The sequence below is a fragment of the Heterocephalus glaber genome, unplaced genomic scaffold, assembly GCF_053883595.1.
Source record: "Heterocephalus glaber isolate CG9 unplaced genomic scaffold, H.glaber_assembly_v1.0 deba00001606, whole genome shotgun sequence".
In the NCBI taxonomy this organism is placed as follows: Eukaryota; Metazoa; Chordata; class Mammalia; order Rodentia; family Bathyergidae; genus Heterocephalus; species Heterocephalus glaber.
Genome location: NW_028258377.1, coordinates 38,307,194 through 38,329,849, shown reverse-complemented (window position 1 = coordinate 38,329,849; position 22,656 = coordinate 38,307,194). Strand labels below are relative to the sequence as shown.

The window sequence follows — 22,656 nt, the reverse complement described above, 5'->3', positions numbered from 1 at the left end:
TTAGTGGAGGCTAATGTTTTTGTTTTGAGTAAATACTCTACGAAGTTAGTAGTTCTGACTCATATACATACATTAAACATATGTGAGTTATCAGTTTTCATAAAACGAGGGCAAAGAGCTTAATGCAGAATTAGGTTGAATTTAATTTAGCCATTGATTAAGAAATTGTTCTTTTTCAGTGGTTCGGTATCACTTGATAGCAACAGGTGTTTTTGTGCAACACTGCAAGAATTGTGCACAACTGACCTTTAGGGCTATTCTCAGAAAGAAAACCTCAGTGTTACTGTTGCCTGGTTGTGTCGCTTTGATGATAGGAGTGAGTTATTCTTTTAGCTGTGAGCTCTGCTGATAGATTTTAGTATACGTGCTGCTGAAGCGAGCACTCTGCTGATAGATTTTAGACAAGAGCATTAGCTTGTTTAGAGAAAGCTGTCTCAGTGATCCTTAGAAAATGGAGACAGCGTTTACTGTTGCCTAGTATCCAAATTTTTACTTGTCCTTTCTCTTACATGAAAGTAATAGCTTTCATTTTTATCGAGCAGCGGTTTTTGTGTGTGTGCACATATGTTTTCTAGAGACAGTGGCTAAGCCAGTGTGTTTCAGAAGTTGTTAGGGAGATGTTACATGTTTACAGGGCCAAGTGATACTGTTGCAGAAATCTTGGAAAGAAATAACACAGAGACACGGAATTCGGATAAAATAATAAAATTTCTTCTCACTAGCGGGCGGGACTGCCAGAAACCAGTCTGGCCAGTATCCGCACCCTCTTTGTTCAGCGTTTCCCTTTTTATATCCTTTTTAGCCATTATCTCATCCCTAGTGGTCTCTATGTGTAAATACAATTCCAGTTCCTATTTACAAGTCACAGATGCAAGATAGGCCATATTACATTGTAAATTCACCCTAGCATGGTAACTTTGTTAGGTTAATGAAGTTACAGGTTAGCGTCAGATAATCCTCACCTTAAGCAAGGAAAAGCGAATCTTAAAAGAACACATTACTTATTTTGCTTCTACAACTACCTCAATATTCAGTCTATTAAGTTATCTAAAACTCTTCCGTATCAATACCCTTTAAGTAGAAACTGGTTTGCCTATGTGCTGGTTTTTAAAAACAGATGACACTGTGTTGGCACTGTGAGAACATAGATCCGTTACTCTCTTTTTCATTTCTGTCTCTCTCTACTCCTCCTTTCTCTCTTTCCTCCTTTCCCTCCCTCCATCTTTCCCTTCTTTCCTTCTTCCCTCTCGAGAGTCATAGAGCTAGTCCCAAGCTAGTCCTCAGTCCCTTTTATTTTTTGAGATAAGGTCTTGCTGAGTTATGCAGGCAGAATTTGAACTTGTGACCCGCCTGCCTCAGCTTCCCAAAGTGCTGGGATTATAGGTGTGTGCCATTGCGCCTGGGTATATGCTCTATTTCATAGCCTTTATTTAGTCATTAACCCAGTAGTCTTTATATTTTAAGATTAACGACACCAGATTATTTGTGACATTATAATGTTTCATCTAACTTTTTCATTTTTAAAGAAATTGAGGTAAAACTCACACACCATGAAATTTACTACTTAAAAGTCTGGCATGGTGGTGCGTGCCTAAAATCCCAGCACTTGTGAGGCTGAGGCAGGAGGATCGCCCCAAGTTTGAGGCCAGCCTGAACCTATATAGTGAGTTCAAGGCCAGTCTGGACTACTTAGCAAGTAGTCCCTGTCTCAAATAACAACCCCCCAAAAGCAAAAGTGTATTTTGACATAGGGTTTTGCTAAGTTGTTCATGCTGTCCTCCAGCTTATGATCCTTCTGCCTCAGCCTCCGAAGGAGCAAACTGCCATAGATTCCTATGGCTTCCTATGGATTCCTGAAGACCAGCACATGTGGTGGTGTTCCTTCACTTTATAGTTTGTCTCCACGTTTACACTTACAGTTCTCTTCACTGGCCAGAACACTCTTAGCTCATGTTTCCTCACCTGAGTGCCTTAAATAGTGTGGTAGTCTGTTTTCTTTTGCTGTGTGGTCTGGCTGTCAGAAGTGTGACAGCTTACTTTTCTGTTATTCATTACTTGTTCTCTTTTGCCTAGATACTCAGGTGTTTTTGGTGGGGTTTTTTTTTCTCCCCTTGGAAGACTAATAATTTTACTGTAGTATGTTTTGGTGTTGGTTGTTTTGGACCAGTTTTCCACAGGTAAACTGTGCCTTTGTAGTAGTTTCACACCATTACACATTTTAAAATTTGAATGTTCTTGAATTATGATGTCTGTTCTGTTTTCTTTTCTTTTTCTTTGGGACCTTACCTTTTCGAGGCAGGCAGCAGAACCACTGAGCTAAATCCCCAGCCCTCTGTTTGTTGTTTTCATGCTTTAGTTTCCTTTGAGAACACTTGTGTAATTATGTTGGGTCTTCTTTGTCCATCTTCTGTGGCTGTTTTCTTTTTCAGTCCTTCATAGCGTTATTTAGTGGGCATGTTCTTGTATACATTCTGCTTAGTTTTCACTTCTAACATTTGTTTTTTAAAAACTTGTTAATTCTTTTCTAACCCTGATGTATTATTTTCTGTACCATTTTTTATTCTGAATGGGGTTCACAGATCCTAAAACTGTTTTGAAGTGTAAAATTCAATCATTTTTAGTATATTCATAAGGTTGTTCAACAGTGACCACCGTCTAATTATGGAATGTTTTTGTCACCCCACAAAAGACCTGTTGTAGTCACTCTCAGTTTCCCTCTGAAACAGGCAGCTACTAATACACCTTCTGTCCCTATGGATGTGCTTGTTCTCTTACTCTTTATTTTTAGGTGAAATAAGCATTCCTGAGCCTCTGGGAGGGAGTGTAAGGGCCTGTCTTGTTTTACTGCTCCAGGCCATCCTCTTGTTTTCATGGAATCTTGTGCATGCATGGGTGCATGTGTGTGTTACTGGGAACTGAACCCAGGGCCTACATCATGAGCTACATCTCCGGCCCTTTTATTATTATTTAAATTTTGAGACGAGATCTTGCTAAGTCACAAAGGTGCCCAAGTTGAGCTTAAACTTGCAGTCCTGCCTCAGCTTCCCAGAGTACTGGGATTACAGGAATGTACCAATGTACCCAGCTTATGAAATTTTTTAAAAAGTATGTGGCTTTTTAACTTTCCGAGATTTGCCTTCCCTCCCTCATGTCTTCCTTTGTCTTCACTGCTGTTGCCCTGCTCATTTTAGATTTTCTTGTTGCAGTTTTCCCTCAATATATTCCTTTTTCCCTTGAAGGGAACTGTAGATTGGGCCCATCTTGCTGTTGTCCCTGTGTCCCTTACCAAGGACTCTTTATGGTCTTGTTTTAGAGTATGCAGATGCCTTCTGATTTTGCCTGCTGTTTCCACACGGGCCTGCTTAGGTTTGAGTTTTCAGGTACATTGTATGCCATTTTTTCTTCAGTTGCCTTTTACAGAGCAGATAGCAAGGAGAAACTGTGGCTGTCCGTGGTTTACTTCTGCCTTTTAAAATTTTTTTTGGTACTGGGGATTGAACTCAGGACCTTGTGCTCGCGAGGCAGAGGCAGGCGGCGGAACCACTGAGCTAAATCCCAGGCCCTACTTGTGCTTTTTGAGATAGGATCTCAGCTATCAGGCTGACCTTGAACTCACTCTGTAGCCCAGGCTGACCTCCAACTCGCAGCGATCCTCCTCTCTCAGCCTCTCCCGAGTGGTGCGAGTACAGGCCCGACAGCCATTTGTGTGTGTGTGTGTGTGTGTGTGTGGTGTCACACAGGAACTCATACGTGAATATCCATTGCAGCACCATTTGTAATAGGTAAAAAAATGAAAATAACACCAGTGTCCATCAGTTGGTTAGTAAACAAAATGCGGCTTTATCGTACCGTGGATAATCATTTGGCAGTTTATGGATAATCATTTGGCAGTTTATAAGAAAATGGTGCATAGTACATACTTAGTTGTGGATGAAGTTTGAAAACATTATGGTGATGACAAGCCAGTTTCAAAGGATCAGTTATTGTATAGCTCAATTTATACGAGATATCTAGAATAGGCAAATCTAGCAAGACAAAAAGTATATGAGTTGTTTATTAGACCTGTGTGAAGGGTTGTGGAAAAGAACATTGCAGGGTAATGAAAATATCTTTTGGGTGATAATTTGAATCGATTATGCTGATAGTCGCACAGGTCTCACTGAATTCCAAGTGGCAGCTTGAGAGGCTGACATGTGAGAATTGGGAGATGGAGATCACCCTGGGCAGCATAGCAAGGCCCTGTCTGAAAATAAAAATGAGAAGTATCACTTGCCAGCATGCGTGAAGCTCTGGGCTCCATCTCTAGTATCTTAAAAAGAAAATCACTGAGTTAAACCCTTTAGGTGAATTTTTTTTGGTACCGGGGATTGAACTCGGGACCTTGCACTTGCAAGGCAGGCGGCGGAACCACTGAGCTAAATCCCCAGTCCCCTCTTTAGGTGAATTCTGTAGTATGTGAATTATGTTTCAGTAAAACTTTTTATTTTATTTTATTTGGTACTGAGGATCGAACTCAGGACCCTCTGCTTGTAAGGCAGGCACGGTGCCACTGAGCTAAATCCCAACTAAGTAAAGCTTTTTAAAAAGAAACTGTTGAAAACATTTGCCGCTGCCATTTTCCTATAATCTTTTGTTCCTTTTTTTTTTTTTTTTTTTAATGTGCTGGGTATTAAACCCAGGGCCTTATATGCTAAGCAAGCACTCATACCACTGAGCCAAGCCTCTAGCCCCGATTTTTAATGTTTTTTCTTTTTTTTTTTTTGGTACCGGGGATCGAACTCGGGACCTTGTGCTTATGAGGCAGATGGTGGAACCACTGAGCTAAATCCCTGGCCCTGCCTGGTTTTTGATTGTAGTCATCTATTGCACATGAAGTGGGGTGTGATTTAACTGCTGTTGTTTTCCAACAGAGGCAAATTTCTGGCGATGTGTGATGACCTCTTAGCTAGAGTGGAGCCACCACTTCGTAGCGTTTTGGAGCAAGCCAGTAAGTACTTCTGTGAGGAGTCCTCTGTGTACCTCAGACTTTTTGGAAAGTATTAGCATCTTCTTTTCCTCCCAGGCAGCATACAGATACTTGTGCTGTGAACTACTTGAGCTCCTTATTTTCTTTTGATCTTTATTTTCCCTCTGGAATGCCTCTGTCCCCAAAATAATCTTTGATAAACATCTCAGAAAATTTCTCTTAGACATCTAATTGAGACTCAAAGGTGGGTATAAGCTTTTCAGTAATTTACTAAAAATTGGCTTTTGGAGTGCTGATGGGATAGTCTTCTAAGCTTTTCAGTCAGTGAATCCTTGGTTAATGGAAAGAGATACAGCAAGAGGAGGCTGTGTTGCAGTACTAGGGCTCAAACCCAGGGGTGCTGTACCGCTGAGCTACATCCCCAGCCGTTTTTAGTTTTTATTTTGAGACGTGGTCTTGCTAAATTGCCCACGCTGCCTTGAACTTGAAGTCTTCCCGCCTCAACCACCTGAGTAGCTGGGATTACTGCAGGGTGGGAACCGCCTCACTGGGCAGGGTGCTGAAAGGTGGCAGTTCATTTAGGAACATATCGTCACTTTTCTGAAGTCTTCCTGGAGACAGTATTTTCTGTGCAGTACACCGTGTGCTGCTGGTTGCTAACTGTTTCAATGTTGAGATGCACTGTCAGCTCAGCATGGGCTTAGGTCTTAAGTCAGATTGATACCTCCCACCCCCCGCACCCCTTGTTTTGCTTTTGAGAAAGGGTCTTATTATGTTGTGCAGGCTGGCCTGGAATTCCTCCCGCCTCAGCTTCCTGAGTAGCTGGGACTGTAGGCATACCACTACACCTGGCTCCAGCCACCCCTGCCTTGAGACAGGGTCTCGCTATGTAGTTCACTAGGCTGCTCTTGAACTCACTGTGTAGCTTAGGACCAGCCCGTTTTTAAAAATAGTCCTCCTCAAGAAATTGTCAGTGGGTGTTAGATAAAATATGATCAGGAAAACCACAGGTAGTGGTGACACTGAGCTACAGGGCCTTGGTGTATGGTATCTTCTTACGTTCTAGTAGGAGACTACAGTAGGTCCGTGACTTACGCACAATCGAATTGCAAACTTTCACAGATAGGGATGGACCTCATGTTAAGAATCCTAGATGTGAACAAATCAAGGAAGTAGCTCACGTGTTTGCTGGACACTGTTGCAATTGTGCTGTTTGCATTACTGTAGAGTGGGATAGTATACAGTAGCAGTACAGTACAGTCGGACTTACTGTACTTCTGGTGTGTGTGTTTGGTTTTTATGCTTTACATTGTATATTTGTGTCAAAGGTGTATAAGACTCAACTTTGTCGAACTAAGAAATGAATCTGACTTACAAACTCTCCCTGAACTCGTTCATAAATCAGGGACTTACTTTACCTGTGGTTTTGTGTGTGTGTGCATGTGTGTGTAGGTGTTGTTATTTTTGTTTTTTTGAGATGGCCTCACTATGTAGTTCAGGCTGGCCTTGAAGTCACTATGTAGCCCAGGCTGGCCTCAAACTCATGGTGATCCTCCTGCCTCAGCCTCCCAAGTGCTGGGATTATAGGTCTGTACTGTCATGCAGTCTTTGTACCTGTTTTTTAATCTAAGCTATGCTAGTGTCACTAGATGTGATTGTGAATACTCTTCTTTCTTTTGCGCCAGGTCAGGTGACTTAATATTTTGAAGCCGTTTACAGCTAGCGTATGTGAATGATTGTACTGTTGATATTTAAGGGCCTGCAGGACGTAGGGTATGCCTGGCCCATGTCACCTAAATCCCACTATTGCTACACCACTCTTCACACCTACTGATTTCCAGATGCTGTGTACCTGCCGTGTGCGTGTGTGTGGTGGTGGGTGAGGGAGTGGGGGAGTTTGGTTACAAGTCTGTGAGTAAGATCTGACTGCTCTTTTATTTCATTATAAAACAATCTATAATGATTTAAAGATTCCTTTCATCTAAATGTCTAATTGTTTTAACGTAGAGTTAAAGAAAGAAGATATTTATGCAGTGGAGATAGTTGGTGGTGCTACACGAATCCCTGCAGTAAAAGAGAAGATTAGCAAATACTTCGGTAAAGAGCTCAGTACGACGTTAAATGCTGATGAAGCTGTCACTCGAGGCTGTGCACTTCAGGTGAGGTTTCTTCCCTTGCTAGGTTGCCATAACAAGGTGACAGTAGTTTATGTGTCTGCCTCATAACCTGAGTTAGCTCAGGGGATCTCGGGATGGTCATGGTGTCTCCCCTGCCAGGTTGAGGTTCTCAGGGTGTAAGACTCTGCAACTGTGTGTGTGTGTGTGTGTGTGTGTGTGTGTGTGTACTGGGGATTGAACTCACGACCTTGTGCTTGTGAGGCAGGTGTGGCACCACTGAGCTAAATCCCCAGCCTCGCTGAAACTTTCTTTTAAAATGTAGCAGAGATGATGTTCATGAAGGGAATAGTGCTGTATAATGCCTTAGGAGATGAATAAATTGACTTAGAAATGTGGTAGAAATATGGATAATTCTGAGGATGAAATACTGCTAGAATTTAGCATATTCTCTTGTCTGTGAAATAGTCTTGTATATCAATTAAATAAGGGTTTGAGGGTTAATGGAAAAATAAAAAGGAATAGTAAGGACATGAAGGTAATTTGACTGATAGAAGTTTATCAGTCTGTAAAACTGCTTGTTTAGACACTGTTAATTTATTAATGCAAATATTTAAAAATGAGAGCCTGGCATGGTGGCCCATGCCTGTAATCCCAGCACTTGGGAGGCTGAGTTAGGAGGATTGCTGTGAGTTCGAGGCCAGCCTGAACTGTGTAGCGAGACCCTGTCTTAAACCAAGAAAAAAATAAAACCAAACAAACATACAAAAAAGGTGAGCACCAGTGATGGTGTCAAATTATTATTTGTAAGTCTATGATATCAGTTCATAATGTCTGTACTTTTGTGTGTGTGTGTGTGTGTGGTACCAGGGATCCAACTCTGGACCTTGTGCTTGCGAGGCAGGCGGCAGAACCACTGAGCTAAATCCCTGGCAATGTCTGTACTTTATCAAATGGAATTTTTAAAACTTACTCTTCTAGTGTGCCATCTTGTCACCTGCCTTCAAAGTCAGAGAGTTCTGTATTACTGATGTGGTGCCATATCCAATATCTCTGAGATGGAATTCTCCAGCTGAAGAAGGGTCAAGGTAATACCTGTGTTAATCGTATTGATATTTAGAGTTAATGAATTAAGTCTGAGTAATACATTGCCTCCTTTTCAGTTTACGCAAAGTTGTCATATTCTGCCATAGTCCATGGAGCAAAGTGATCAGTTACTGTAGTCAGAATAAATTAGTGTCCTTATTTAGATTCCTCTCCTTGATTCTGCCAAAATCATCGGTGTCTTCTATGTGCTGATTGAGTTTACTGCTCTTTTTTTGGTACTGAGGATCGAACTTGGGACCTTGCACTTGCAAGGCAGGCAGCGGAACCACTGAGCCAAATCCCCAGCACCCCCACCCCACCCCACCCCACCCCACCCCGTTTAGCTGACTGTGCATATGGAGTCTTGGAAGTTCATAATGTGGAAATAAACCCAACCAATAAGAGAGAAACTAGAAGTGTACAATAATAGCAAACCCAGAATTGGTCAAAGAGTTAGGAACATCCTAAATTTGTATGTTTTTGTCTTTTTCCTCTATTTAGTGACTGTGAAGTCTTTCCAAAAAATCATGCTGCTCCTTTCTCTAAAGTCCTCACCTTTTATAGAAAGGAACCTTTCACTCTTGAGGCCTATTATAGCTCTCCTCAGGATTTGCCTTACCCAGACTCTGCAATTGGTGAGTAGAGTTGAGAATTGAAATAGCAAAAGCTTGTATGTACTTGGAGAACTGGGATAGCAGAAAGAACAGGTGCAATATTCTGAAGCTTAGGTACTTTAGATTACAAAGTAAAACTTCTAGTCTTATTAGCAGGTTCATAGCCAACCAGGTATTGTTATTTAACTGACTCTCCCACTGTTGGGGTGGTATTTCTCAGTTATGTTCATTGTGGCTATACCTTGTGCATGAGGTGGTGCTAGTCAAAGAGTTAAAGCGTGTAAAAGAGTAATTCCATTTTGACTGTAGCATACAATTAAGAGATTGATACACAGAAAATCATTAGGAGATTGTTAGGCAGTATCAGTCTACCCTAGGTTTGGAGCAGTATTGGCTAGAGTCTATGTGTGTAGAGAAAGCCTACATATACAAACTGGTAACTTTTATAATCTGGAAATAATACAAGTTGAGAAGAGAAACTCGAGTTAGACAACAAAGATTGTAATACACAAGTAAAACATCGGTAGTGTCAGTGGTACTTAGAAACTGTGGCAAGAAATTCAACCTACTCTGCTTTCCTCATCTGTAAACTAGGAATGATAATTAATATTTGGCAGTGTTGCGGGAATAAGCAAGAAAGTAGCACTCTTAAAATAACTACATCTAGAAATGCCAGTTTCTTGATAAATGACAAAAGCAGTGTGGCATCTTTGTTTTTGGAGAGGAGAATGACAAAGCTGTGTGTTGTAGGAATCAGTCTAGCAGTAGTATATTAAGAGAGGAAAGGCAACAATTTAGGAGGTGTTTGAGCCGTTAGGTGGGGCAGGATAATAAGAGATTGACCATATATGAGAGAGGAATCATGCTTCAGTAAGAGCCCTCGACCACAGATGAGGCTCATTTGAAGTGCCGCACTAGTCACTGGCCTGTCGTTGCCTATGATCGTGACCCGGCAGCGTGGGCCGTATTCCTGTTGGAGTTCATGCTGTGGTGTGTTCTCTTTTGTCTCCTGTATCCCTAGCTCAGTTCTCTGTTCAGAAGGTCACTCCGCAGTCCGATGGCTCCACTTCAAAAGTGAAAGTCAAGGTCCGAGTAAATGTCCATGGCATTTTCAGTGTGTCCAGTGCATCCCTAGTGGAAGTGCACAAGTCTGAGGAAAACGAGGAGCCCATGGAAACAGATCAGAATGCAAAGGAGGAAGAGGTAATGTGGACATTTCGTCAACCAGCAGTGGTGAACCTATGGCGCCTGTTACTTTTCTTTTAAGACATGAGTTATTTAGAAGCAGTGAGACCTCATTATTTAGGGTTACTTGCGGTGTTGTCACTTTGCCATGAATACGTGGGTTTGGGATTGCAGTTGGGCACTCTTCTCTGAAAGGTTTGCCATCACTGCCTTAGACCATTACGATGGCCCGGAGGTGACTTTCTGAAGTTGTAGCAGGTAGACTGGGTGACAGGTGACAGGGGTGGAGCATTGTGAGAGCCGCTGAAAGCTTGGACACGTGTTGTCCCTTCTCCCAGCAGAAGCGCACCAGCAGACGATCTTTATGGATGCAAGTGGGTCATAGTTGGCTCTTCGCTTCAGACCATACATATCTCAGCTTGAGCGAGTTAGTTTTGATTCTGGTTATGGAGCAACACTCTTGATTTTATTTGGGCTGGGCCCAAGTGTCAACAGTGTTCAAAGCCTCCTGGGTCATTGTGATTCACTGCAAGGCGCTGCGAGCCACTGGTTCAGCGCTGTCACGGACTTGTCCTTTTATCGCTGTTGAGAGAAGTCTCAGTGTGTCCACCTCTACTACATGTGGTGGTCATACCTCTGGGGATGAAGAGGCTGGTGTAGGAAGGATGCTGCTTTTGTGAAGAAGCTTGGCAAGCCTCATGCTGTCTTCAGATTTACTTATTTTTAATTTTTAATTTTTTTGGTACTGGGGATCAGACTCGGGACCTTGCGCTTGTGAGGAAGGTGTGGTGCCAGTGAGATAAATCCCTGGCCCTTCACATTGCATTTTGCAGTGATGCCACATTGTGTATTATGAGTACTTCATGGTTTACAAAGCATTCCATAATCATTCTCATTTATGTAGGAGTAGAGTAGGGCAGTGGGGCAAGTGTTACCCCAGTGGTACAGATGTATTTATTAGCTGAGAACCAGAGAGGAAAACTTTGTTGTTCCAGGTAACGTGTGATATAGCTGGACTTGGAGCCTCTGTCTTCTGATTGCTGGTAATTCAGCAAGAATTCCATATCATGTCACTTTGTCAGTATGTCATGAAGGTTGCTTAGTCTTTCATTAATAGTTTTTAGTTTCAAAATTTAACTTGATCTATTTTTCAGAAGATGCAAGTGGACCAGGAAGAACCACACGTTGAAGAGCAACAACAGCAGACACCAGCAGAAAATAAGGCAGAGTCTGAAGAAATGGAGGTATGAGTTATTTTGACTTTCGGTCTCTTTAGTACACATGGTTTTGGGTGAGGGGCTGTATCTTGGGAGGTGGTTATACTGTATTACTTATTTGAATCGTTTCTTTGCAAGATTTTGTAGTGGATTTGGAAAGTGCTGTTCATGTTGAAAAGTGCCGTTTGCAAGATGGTTTTGAGTTCTGATTGAGGTGATAATAGCCCCTTAGCAGCCCTGGTTTGCTAGGCTAGTGTCTACTATTCCTAAGTCTCACTAACTGTAATTTGTTACCGATAAACAGTGAAACCTGTTATTTTTTCCAAATTTTGTTAGCTGCCTTACTTTTGTCTTCTTATTGAAAGATAGGTAAATGACGTATTTAAGTACATTGTGTAAATAATGCATTTATCCTAAAATGAATGTGTAACCTTTGTATCCTTTACCACTGATTTCTTAATTTTGCATTCTTAAATTTGTTTAACATTGAAAATACGGTTTCTTTCAAGTTACTTAAGAAATTGGAATGTATGATCTCACGATCTGAAGAGTTTCTCATTGTGGTATTTACGAAAATTTGACAGAACCTTAAAGTGGCATCAGTATGCTACCCATTTTCATGTCAGTGAGAAATTTTACTTGCTTGACTTTAGTTGTACAGGTGTATTAAAAAGGAAAAAAAGGACAGGAGGTCATATTTGCAAATTCCTTAGCTGGCGGAAGACCTTTGGTGTTTTTGGGTGGGTTGTGGACAGCAGAGGGAGAGAGAAGTTTCTGTTCTCCAGTGTGTTAGCAGAAGCTGAGTAAGGAGAAGGAGGTGCCAGGCCCTGTGTGTCCCCTCTTCCCCAGGACCCTGTTGGTATTGCAGTTTTCCGGGGGACTGTTCATTCGGCGTCCACAAGGTGGCTCAGGAACTGAAGTGCCTTTTAATAGTATTGTTTCTAAGGCACATGGAATAAAGACACAAATGTTTCAGTAGCTAGCAAGTTACATGGCTAGGACGTGGGGAAGTGACATCGATTGCAGTCTTGCCTCACATCATAGAACAAACTGAGTTCCAGATGAATTCAGAAAAGAAACACTGACAGTTTTTAATTTTTTTGTGTTTTTTTGAGATAGGGTCGTACTATGTAGCTCAGGCTGGCCCCGAACTTGTGGTGATCCTCCTGGTTCAGCTTCCCAAGTGCTGGAATTATAGGTGTGCTTCCACCATGCCTGGCTTTAAAAGACAGTTTTGAGTTTGAACATTTTTCTAACCTATGGATGGTTTTAAGCTTTCAAATCATAAAAACAACAAAAGTAATCATAAAGGAAACGATGGATATATTTGACAATAAAAGAAAAAGACAGTATAAAATTGGAAAAAACTAGAAGACTCATCGTTTTTTGGGGGGTGGTCACTAAAGCCTTAAGGTCACAGTGGGTAAAATACAAGTAAGCAAATGAGCGGTAAGTATGGTATGAAGTATGTGAAGAATGGTTATTGATCCAGAAAAATAGAAAATATCTGAGATAAAGTTAAGTGAATTCCCATATGTGGACCTTGTTTAGTAGTATGGATTCTCAGTCTTTGTGAGAAGGTAAGTAGCCTGTTTGTTTAGGTAGGAATGGAAGAAAAATTTAATTTCATATTTTGTGGTGCTTGGGATTGAACCCAGGACCTTGCACTTGCCAGGCAGGTACTGTACTCTACCATGGAGCTAGCCTGAAAAAGTATAGTGATTGTATGTTGACTGTGGGATTGCAGACGGTTAGATATATAAATGTATATTTAAAAATTTTAAACTTTCCTAATAGTGTAGGATAATTAAACTTTCTTAATAGGGTAGGATACACATGATAAAGTTTTCCATCATAACCATTTTTAAGTGTATGTAGTACAGTAGTATATATATATATTGTGCAACCAATCTTTAGAACTTTTTCACCTTGGAAAATGAAACTCTATACCCCCTTAAACTATTCAACTCTCTATTTTCCCTCACCTCCTTGCCCTGAAAACTACCATTAATGTGTCCATCTCTGAATGTGACTACACTCGTTGTCTGTCATTTTACTTTTTATTATTTACTTAGTGTGATAGTCCTGTTAGTCAGTCATCTGAAAACTAAAGTTTTAAAAAACGCAAAAATGTCTTTTGAAATTTGACCCATTGTGAAATTTAAGTTACTCTGTATGTTTCTTTCTTAATAATTTTAGACTTCTCAAGCTGGATCAAAAGATAAAAAGATGGACCAACCACCCCAAGCGAAGAAGGCCAAAGTGAAGACCAGTACTGTGGACCTGCCCATTGAGAATCAGCTACTATGGCAGATAGACCGAGAGATGCTCAACTTGTACATTGAAAATGAGGTTGTTATTTAAAGTCCTTGAGAACAGTGAGCAAATAGATGAATGTGACCATAGCCTTCAGATTCTGTGCCTGGTGATATCTATGCATTTTTGGTAGTTTGGACTTGGCGAAAATAGATTTTTAGGGGAAGGGGAAATCTAAGTAGTAGATCCAGTGTATGCCAGAATTCTTCATGACACAGACTAGCACATTGTCTGTGTTCCTGGAAGCTCTGATGTGAGATTGTTGACAATAATGTCTTTGGTTTAGAAGAGGTGTTCGATTTGAGATGGGTATTTGTTCAGTAGAGATTGGGGTGTTTGGGGTGGTTGATCAGGAGGATAAATCACATGGCATTAATGTTAGCACTGTTTTGGTTGTTCTGTTTTGCCTATTGACTGTTGTCAGTCAGTTTGTAAATAGAGCTTTTCTTCTGATGGTGAACGATACAAGGTTTGGGGCCCTTTGAAGCACATTTATTTAATTTAATTGTTGCCTGAGATTTCTTATCAGGATCACATAGTGAATCTTAGAATAATTTTGTTTTGTAGCATTTGTTTGCTTGAATAAATTTGTTTTTTTCATGGTATTTTTTTGTTTTGTTTTGCTTTTTTTTGGTACTGGGGATTGAACTCGGTACCTTGTACTTTCGAGGCAGGCGCTGGAACCCCTGAGCTAAATCACCGGCCCACCTTGTGATATTAAACCAGTAGTTTTCTTATCTTAAATTCTTAACCATATTTTATTTTTTAGTACTGGGGATCAAACTCAGAACCTTGCGCTTGTGAGGCAGGCTCAGTGCCACTGGGCTAAATCCCCTGCCCTTTCTCGTATTTTAAAAATCTTTGTCTTCATATTCCCATTGTTCATTTTGTGTAACCTTATCTGAAAAGCCCCCCCCCCCTTATCGGCTGCACAGTGCTAGGGATGAAACCCAGTGCACATGTTAGGCAGGTGCTCTGAGACCAAGCTACCAGCTAGCCCCTAGCTCTTTGTTCTGTTTTTGGTTTTGTTTTTTAAAGACAGAGTGTTGCTGGGTTTCTCAGGCTGGCCTAGCTTGCCATCTGTCTGCCTCCCCTCCAAGCAGCTGGGAGTATAGGCAGGTGTGATGTGTGTACCACGCCTGCCTAGCACGCCCTTCTTTTTTTTTTGCTACCGGGGATTGAACTCGGGTCCTTGCACTTGCGCAACAGGCAGCGAAACCACTGAGCTAAATCCCCGACTAGCACTCCCTTCTCTGTCTTCAACATGTGTCCACAATTAGTTGTCCAGCTCTCCTTTGTTTTGATGACTCACAGAATTAAGAGGATTTGGGGAAGAAGAGTTCTCTACTTTTAAGTTATATTTGTTAATATTTAAGAGGAAATTGTCATAGTTTTCCTAGTGTCTAATTAATTTATATGTTCTCAGGGTAAGATGATCATGCAGGACAAACTAGAGAAGGAGCGGAATGATGCTAAGAATGCAGTGGAAGAATATGTGTACGAAATGAGAGACAAGCTCAGTGGTGTATATGAGAAGTTTGTGAGTGAAGATGTAAGTGTACCTCAGTGTGCCTGGGTATTATGTGTCTTCTAGGAGCATTTTCGTACGTGTTTGAGGGGAATTCTGCAGCTGTGTATACCGCATTTCCCCGACAGTAAGACCAGGCCTTATGTTAATTTTTGATCCAAAAGACATAACAGGGCTCATTTTCAGCAGATGCCTTATTTTTTTTATATACAGCAGGTCTGCATTTATTCAAATACAGTCATGTCATCCTTTTCTAGAACATGGTCCTAACTCTCCAAACCCTGAATTCTGGACTGAGTTTCTTGCGACTCCATTTTCTGTATAACCACTAGCCCCAGTTCTTCAGGTCCAGTGACAGAGCTCTCCTTAAATGAGCACTTTTGTCCATGCAGCCTGCTCACCACAGTGCATTGGCAACACAGCTGTCAGTGATTTTATCCCATGAATTTTTCACCCAAGTCATGACCTCTTGCAGGTTGGCTGGCCTCACAAAATTTCCATTAAATCAAGTGTTAATTGAAGACTTCTAAGACTGGAGTGGCAACACAAATGATGACAGTTGGAAAGGATGGTTCACACGAAAGGGACGAAAAATTGCAGGCACCAAATTTCAGAAACACTTCTTTATTTCACACAGCTGCATTAAGTATGTTCATTACAACACATGACACACTGAATTGGGAAGATTCTTATTAGACACAACCACGTCTAATAAGGCATACTTGTCAATAAGTGTGCATGGTATTTGTGCACCGTGTCTGTGCTCCCATTGGCCACGTGGCAGTAACTCGAGTTCATCTGTTTACACAGGCATTTACCCCTCATCCGAAGGTGGCTGACTAGGTTTTCACAAATACTCATTTATGATTTATATTATCATTAAGTGTTAATGTTATAATTGTATTTAATTATATATTAATATGATTTCGTAGTTCAGGATGTGTTTTGCAAAGGTAATGTGGCTGTCTGGCTGATTTTAACTGGGGCTTATTTTTAGGGTAGGGCTTATTACAAGCATCCTGAAAAAATTACAGTAGGAGTTATTTTCTGGTTAGGTCTTATTTTTGGGGAAAGACAGTACAAAAATTACTAAAAATGTACCTTTTTTGAAAAGGAAGTTTTACATACTTGTATTTCGTATTTTGTTATTGTAGTGATTCCCAAAGGTCAGTCTGTGTGCATTACTTTCATGTATCACTTTTTTTTACGTATCACTTTTTGACATATTTGAAAGCTGTTATTTATGTAGTGTTTCTTTAGATCAGCTTTTCCTTGCTATTTAAGTCACTGTAATTCTAAAAATTCCCAGCATACTCAAAGTCACTTACAGCAGGAAGAATAAAGTAATATACCCCCTTGTACCTATCAAACAAAAAACACGTGTCATTTGGCTTTCTATAATCCCCAGCCCCTACTTGTCTTGGTTTTGTGTGTGTGTGTGTGTGTGTGTGTGTGTGTGTGTGTGTGTGTGTGTGTGTGTGTGTAGAGTCTTTTGAGACACGATCTCACTGTGTACCCCAGGCTGGCCTCGGACTCACAGCGATCCTCCTGCCTCACCTCTCGAGTGCTGAGACTACAGGTTTGCACCATCACACCTGGCTCTTGTCCTGTATTTTAAAGCAAATCTCAGACATGTCAGTGCAATTTATGCCTGTGATTGCATTGGTGGTTTAATTTGCAATTTACAACATTGTCTTTATCTTTAGGATCGTAACAGTTTTACCTTGAAACTAGAAGATACTGAAAACTGGTTGTATGAAGATGGAGAAGATCAGCCAAAGCAAGTTTATGTGGATAAATTGGCTGAATTAAAAGTAAGTGGCTCTTGGGCCAGGGATTTAGCTCAGAGGTTCCGTTGCTTGCCTTGCAAGCACAAGGACCCGAGTTTGATCCCTGGTACCAAAAAAACAAAAACAAAAACGAAAACAACAAAAAAAAGTAAGTGGCTCTTAAGAGCAGAGTTATCCCAAAACTCTGTGCCATATGAGGATAGCAGCTCAGTGTGGGGAGGAATTTTAATGTCATGTTAAAGAACACAAACTGAAAATACTGTTTTGGAGAACTGCACCCTTTATGACTTAACACATTACCACTGGGTTGAACCACTGATGGTACATGTGTGACTGACTGTCCCATCAGGCAGCATGCACAGTTGTGCATGTACGGGCCCTATAGTGAGCCTGTGAAGCTCATTATCATTCTCACTTTTAGAGCCTCATAAAAACAGCAGTGTTTCATTGAATTGGAAATACAGTGCGTTCTTGGTGTCCAGAGGCGAAAAGAGTAGCAAGACACAGTCACCGTCCCAGGGGCCCTGTGGTACCATCGGGGCAGGCCATGTATATAGCTTTGTATATAAGGGATCGGTTTGTTAACCCTTAGGGTGAAGCTACAAAGAATTATCCAAAATGAGGCCTTGTATTTGCACAAAGAAGCCCATGCACCTGAAGGAGCATCTCCCTTTAGTTTTAGCCCTGGGTTGTTTGATTTCTCATGGAATGGGGCCATGATGACCACTCTCATTTAGGAACTTGTGAAGGACAGTCAGTGTTTGGTCAGGAATGGTCACAGTCCACATGCAGTGCTTCCTGTTGGATGTTGTGTTTTGTCTCCTGAGAGATGTCAAACATGACAGCAGAGACCAAGAGCTTCACCTTCTGGGGCCAGTTTATTTTTGTCTCCGTTCTTTCCATTCCCGGTGTGAAGCAAGTCCTTCATGTTACGTTTAATCCGAAAATATTTCAGTACCTTTATCACATCTAAAAATCATCCTTAATATCATCACACTTTAAAACAACAAAAAACCACAGTAGTATTCGGTTTTCAAGTTCCATTGCTTCACAAATGATTATTACCATTTTTTAGTTACTTTGAATCAGAATTCAGATATGGTCTATACATTTTACTGCCATGTCTCTTTAAGTCTGTGGCTCTTTCCATTACTTCTTTTCCTTCCTCACTTTATGAAGAAATTGGATTGTTTGCCCTGCAGGGTTTTCTCCCAGTCTGCATTTTGCTGATTTTCATCTCCATAGTAAACATTATAGGTAAAGTAGTGTTTAGATCTAGAGGCCTTGTCAGATTCAGATGTTATTTATCTTTAATTTAAAAATTGTCAATTTTTAGTGAGTATACTTTATATTTAGTTTTGTGTTTCTGTATTTAGGCAAGTAAATTTTAGTTGTCTCCACTGTGTTTTAAGAATGAGCTCAAAAAAAAAAAAGAGAGCTCAGATAGCTGAAGCCACACCACAGCAATCATATTGAGGTGTACTCGCGCCCAGCTTTATATTTCTTTTTCTTTTGTACTGGGGATCGGGCTCGGGTCCTTGCGCTTGTGGGGCAGGCAGTGGAACCACTGAGCTAAATCCCTGGCCCCCAACCTTACATTTCTTTTTTTTTTTTTTGGTACCGGGGATTGAACTCGGGTTCTTGTGCTTGCACAGCAGGCAGCGAAACCGCTGAGCTAAATCCCCGGCCCCATCAACCTTACATTTCTAATGGTCTAGGGAACATATATATACCACAGGAAGACTAAAAAAGGTATTTTAACCCATAAACATTCTTAGTTGTAGTAGAAACAGTGAAACAGTTAAGGTGCTTGGTGAAGAATTTGTGTATTCTCTTTCCTGTGAAGAGTTTAGGTCAGCCTATAAAGATACGGTTCCAGGAATCTGAAGAAAGACCAAAATTATTTGAAGAACTAGGGAAACAAATCCAACAGTATATGAAAGTAATCAGCTCTTTCAAAAATAAGGTACCTATTTTTTTTCCTTTTCCCTGCTCTTGTTATGATAGAGTGAAATTTTGAGACATTTATGCGTAGCATCTCTTGGTTCTCTTTAGTTGCTGTTTAATGCTTTCATTTTGAATGGTAACTAATGTGTGTAAGGTTTTGAAGAATCTTGCTAAGAAACAGGGTTTGCTGACTATCTTTCATACATAGAATCTGGACTGGAGGAATATTGTTGAATTCCTTTGCTGTGAAATGCTTCCTTCAAGTTAGACCTAACATGCTGTGTGTTGGGCTTTGGGAGAACACATTAGCTTGTGATTAGGTTGGTTTTGTGGATTTAATGTAATACTCTCCCATCAGTAAACTGCTTAGCGGTTTTTAGTACTATGGGATATACACTCAGTAATGGAAAAACCTTGTGAAGTAGGCAACAGATTATAAGTAACTTGTAACTCCTTTAAACCTCACTTTCTTTAAATCAGACCTAAGGTTATTAAGTTGGGAGAGCTGGGATTCAGCCTGAAAACCCTGACTCCAGAGCTTGAGTTTCATTAGATTCCAGGTTATTATTACTATTTTTGCTGGTGTTGGGTATTAAATTCCGGAGCTTGTGCACGCCAGGCAGGTGGGTGCTCTACCACACACCCTACCCCTCCTCCAGGTTATATATATTGGCAGTCTAAGAAATTTTAATAGTTATAAATTGAGTGTGCTTTAAATTTTTTAAAAATTTTGCTTGTGGAAATTTTCCTCTAGAAATTACATTCATTATTGTTTTGGGGCCAGACTAGCATGCCTACACCTTACTCCACATCTAAGGAAAGTTTTTACATTGTGAAATGAGTTTGTTTTTTAGTAAAACATGTGCAGTTGTTTATGCTGTTGAAGCCTTTAATTGCTACTTACATGTTTTCTTGGCCTTTGAATCTGTTGCCTGTTTTGTTTGTTTGTTCGTTTAGACAGGGTCTTACCGTATAGTTCAGACCAGCCTTGACCTCACTATGTAGTCCAGGCTGGCCTTGAACTTGCAGTAATCCTCTTGCCTCAGCCTCCTGAGTGCTGGGATTACAGAGGTGTGGACTGTGCCTGGCTTCCCAAGTGTTCTCATAATTCGAATTCTGTTTCTGTTCTTTAATGTTGAACAGCTTACATAGACTGAATATTGAGCATCTCCCCACATGGTTAGGCTGAATGTGCCTCACTGTTTGAAAGATTGTAACTTTTTGGAAGATGGTATTTGGGAGTTGGTAGAGCACCAGACAGTATCAGGGAGGGAGAGTATCATCCCTTGACACTTACCTGATTTCCTGCTGCTTGTAGGAGGACCAGTACGATCATTTAGATGCAGCTGATGTGGCAAAGGTGGAGAAAAGCACAAATGAAGCAATGGAGTGGATGAATAATAAGCTGAACCTGCAGAGCAAGCAGAGCCTGACCCTAGATCCCGTTGTCAAGACAAAAGAGATTGAAGCTAAAATGAAGGTAGTTTATGTCTTGAAGTATTCGGCAGTCTTTTCTGTCAGCTTTGTTACTCACAGTGGCCTGATGAGGTTTCTAGGAGGGAAGTTCACATTGCCTCTTAGCTTCTGGTGTGGGGGCCTGAGTGGCAAAGGGTGGGCATGGGCTCCGCATTTGTGTCCAGAATTTGTTAACTCATGAGAAACCAATAGTTTCCTCTCACCATTCTAGGAGCTGGCCAGTATTTGTAACCCTGTAATTTCAAAGCCGAAGCCCAAAGTGGAACCTCCGAAAGAGGAGCAAAAAACTGCCGAGCAGAATGGACCAGTGGATGGACAAGGAGATAGCCCTGGCCCGCAGGCTGCTGAGCAGGGTGCAGACACGGCTGTGCCTTCGGATTCGGACAAGAAGCTTCCAGAAATGGACATTGATTGATTCCAACACTTGTTTATATTAAAATAGACTATTATAAAGCTTTAAGTTGTCAACTTTGTTCTAAATATCAACTAGAGCAAGCGAATACTGGAGATTTCTTAGTCAGTTTTTAGGGAATTTTGGGGGGTGGGGATATAGGTACTGTATGGAGCATTTTGACTTCTAAATAGTTAGATACAGAAATGAAGTGCATTGTATCTTTTTTTCATAATGGTACTATTTAGAAGCCCAGTTAGTCTTACTGAGCTTATGCTTCACTCCTTTTATGTTTAATCATGCTTCTACAACTGCGTTTGTTTTGGAAAGTTGAACTATAGGAAAGCTGTAAGTTGTTTCCGAGCAGGCTTTACATCAGGACATGTGGCAGGAGCTCTGATCATGCTTAGAACTCTGTCATAGAGATTGCTGCAAAGGCTTCCCGCCTTGGGTGGGGGGGGAGAGTGGGGGCGCCCCCTATTTCCGAGGGTGGAGTACGGCCTGATGTGGAGAACATAGAGCAGCAGACACACTGTGTGTCTTCACAGTTCACCTGTACTTCCAGCCCAACCCTGTCCCCGTCCCCCCAAGGGCTCCTGTTAAAAACGCCTGGGCGTGTAGACACCCCCACCTGCCGGGAGCGAGATTAAACAGAATTTTAGACTTGGAAGTGCTTCCTGACGGAAAGTATATTCACTAATACCCGAACATCCAAATCTGAATGACTTTCTCTTCAGAAGTTTAGGATTGGGCGGATACGCTTTCCAATACCGGCATGGTGAATTTAATAGGAGTTGACCCTTGTTCACTATGGTGTAAAGATTTGTGTCCTGGCCTGTCTGTCAGGTGGGAGACGTTCTGTGTAAACGAGGTTTAGCTCCCACTCCTAGGGTAAGAGAAAAGTTCTTTTTAGCTCGCTCACAGCTTGTACTAAGTGTTAGTATCTGTCACAAATCTGCCGGTTTGTACATGTTAAACAGCTGACAGATCCCACAAAAGCTAAGATACACTGGATTGTACCAGATGAATCTGAAATTAGTCTTAAAGAAATGTGTACCCGGTGTTAGGGCAGGAGCATGTTCTTAACTGTGCAGCCAGGGTGGGGTGCATCAAGCATTCCCCTGGCTGCCCTTTGGGCAGTGTCGATAGACAGGAGTGAGGCATTTTGGAAACTTCAAAGGAAGCCTGCATTAGAGGCCAGATCTGGTACCTGCCTTAGAAACTGTGGCAAGCTTTGTTGGTTATGTTTTGGATCTTTGTAATAACTGATAGTCTGTATGACAGAGTGTCTCTGTTAGTTTTGGCGTATGTTGTTTCAAATAAGATTATACCTTGCATAGTTACGAGTCTCTGTCCATCTCTGCGCAGAAGGATTTCTGTCACAGCTCTGCAGTGCTGGAGGGAGAGTGCCACGGAGAGGAGTGAGGGGAGGCGCACTTTGCTGTGTAGCCCCAGGCGCCACGATCCGGACCCTGTCCTAGTGTGTCCTTTCTCTGTTCTCTCCCTGTTGTGCTTCAGGAGTCTCAGCTGGCCTGCCGGGAAGCCAAGAGCTGTTTGAAGTGGTGGCTGCAGGAATAAGCCAACTCTTGAGCAACTGACTCCGTCTTTAATGGCCATTTCTTATAAATATGTGTGTGGGGAAGGGTCTGGGTGCTGGGATGGGGATGAGTTCGAAGTTTAAAGTTAAAACTAGAAGTAAGATGCCGTGGTCCGCTGGCCCTGTTCAGCTGGGTTGTCAGACCTGTTGGTGCATGGAGGCAGGCCGGGGAGGGGACTGCTGACTGCGGGCCGGCATTTATCCAGGCTGCATGTCCAGATTGGTTTGTTAAACTCCAGGCACATTCTTACACGGAGGGAAACGTTCAGTAAACGTGAGACAAGTCTAGGAAAAACTAATAAAAGAAACCTGTCTTACACTCAAAGGAGCGGTTTTCTTAATTTCGTAGCACAGGCCTCGGTGTGTGTGTGTGCTTGTGAGTTAGCAGGTAACTTCTCGAGCAGAGCCCTTTATCCAGGTGCAGCTACC

The 22,656-nt window shown here is 41.5% G+C and overlaps 1 protein-coding gene across 2 annotated transcripts in view; it reads left to right on the top strand.

The window, feature by feature from the left end:
• Hspa4 (heat shock protein family A (Hsp70) member 4) overlaps nt 1–22,552 on the top strand; it is a 46,851-nt gene extending 24,299 nt beyond the window's left edge. For both annotated transcript variants that reach the window (XM_004836584.4, XM_087194971.1), the window contains exons 8-19: nt 4,911–4,987; nt 6,974–7,125; nt 8,062–8,168; nt 8,668–8,801; nt 9,802–9,983; nt 11,120–11,209; nt 13,382–13,534; nt 14,925–15,050; nt 16,733–16,840; nt 18,663–18,782; nt 20,082–20,243; nt 20,451–22,552. In XM_004836584.4, coding sequence (XP_004836641.1) covers nt 4,911–4,987; nt 6,974–7,125; nt 8,062–8,168; nt 8,668–8,801; nt 9,802–9,983; nt 11,120–11,209; nt 13,382–13,534; nt 14,925–15,050; nt 16,733–16,840; nt 18,663–18,782; nt 20,082–20,243; nt 20,451–20,654 — 1,615 coding nt within the window. In that variant the 3' untranslated portion in view covers nt 20,655–22,552. The remainder of the gene's footprint in view (nt 1–4,910; nt 4,988–6,973; nt 7,126–8,061; nt 8,169–8,667; nt 8,802–9,801; nt 9,984–11,119; nt 11,210–13,381; nt 13,535–14,924; nt 15,051–16,732; nt 16,841–18,662; nt 18,783–20,081; nt 20,244–20,450) is intronic.
• Nucleotides 22,553–22,656: the final 104 nt, after the last annotated feature.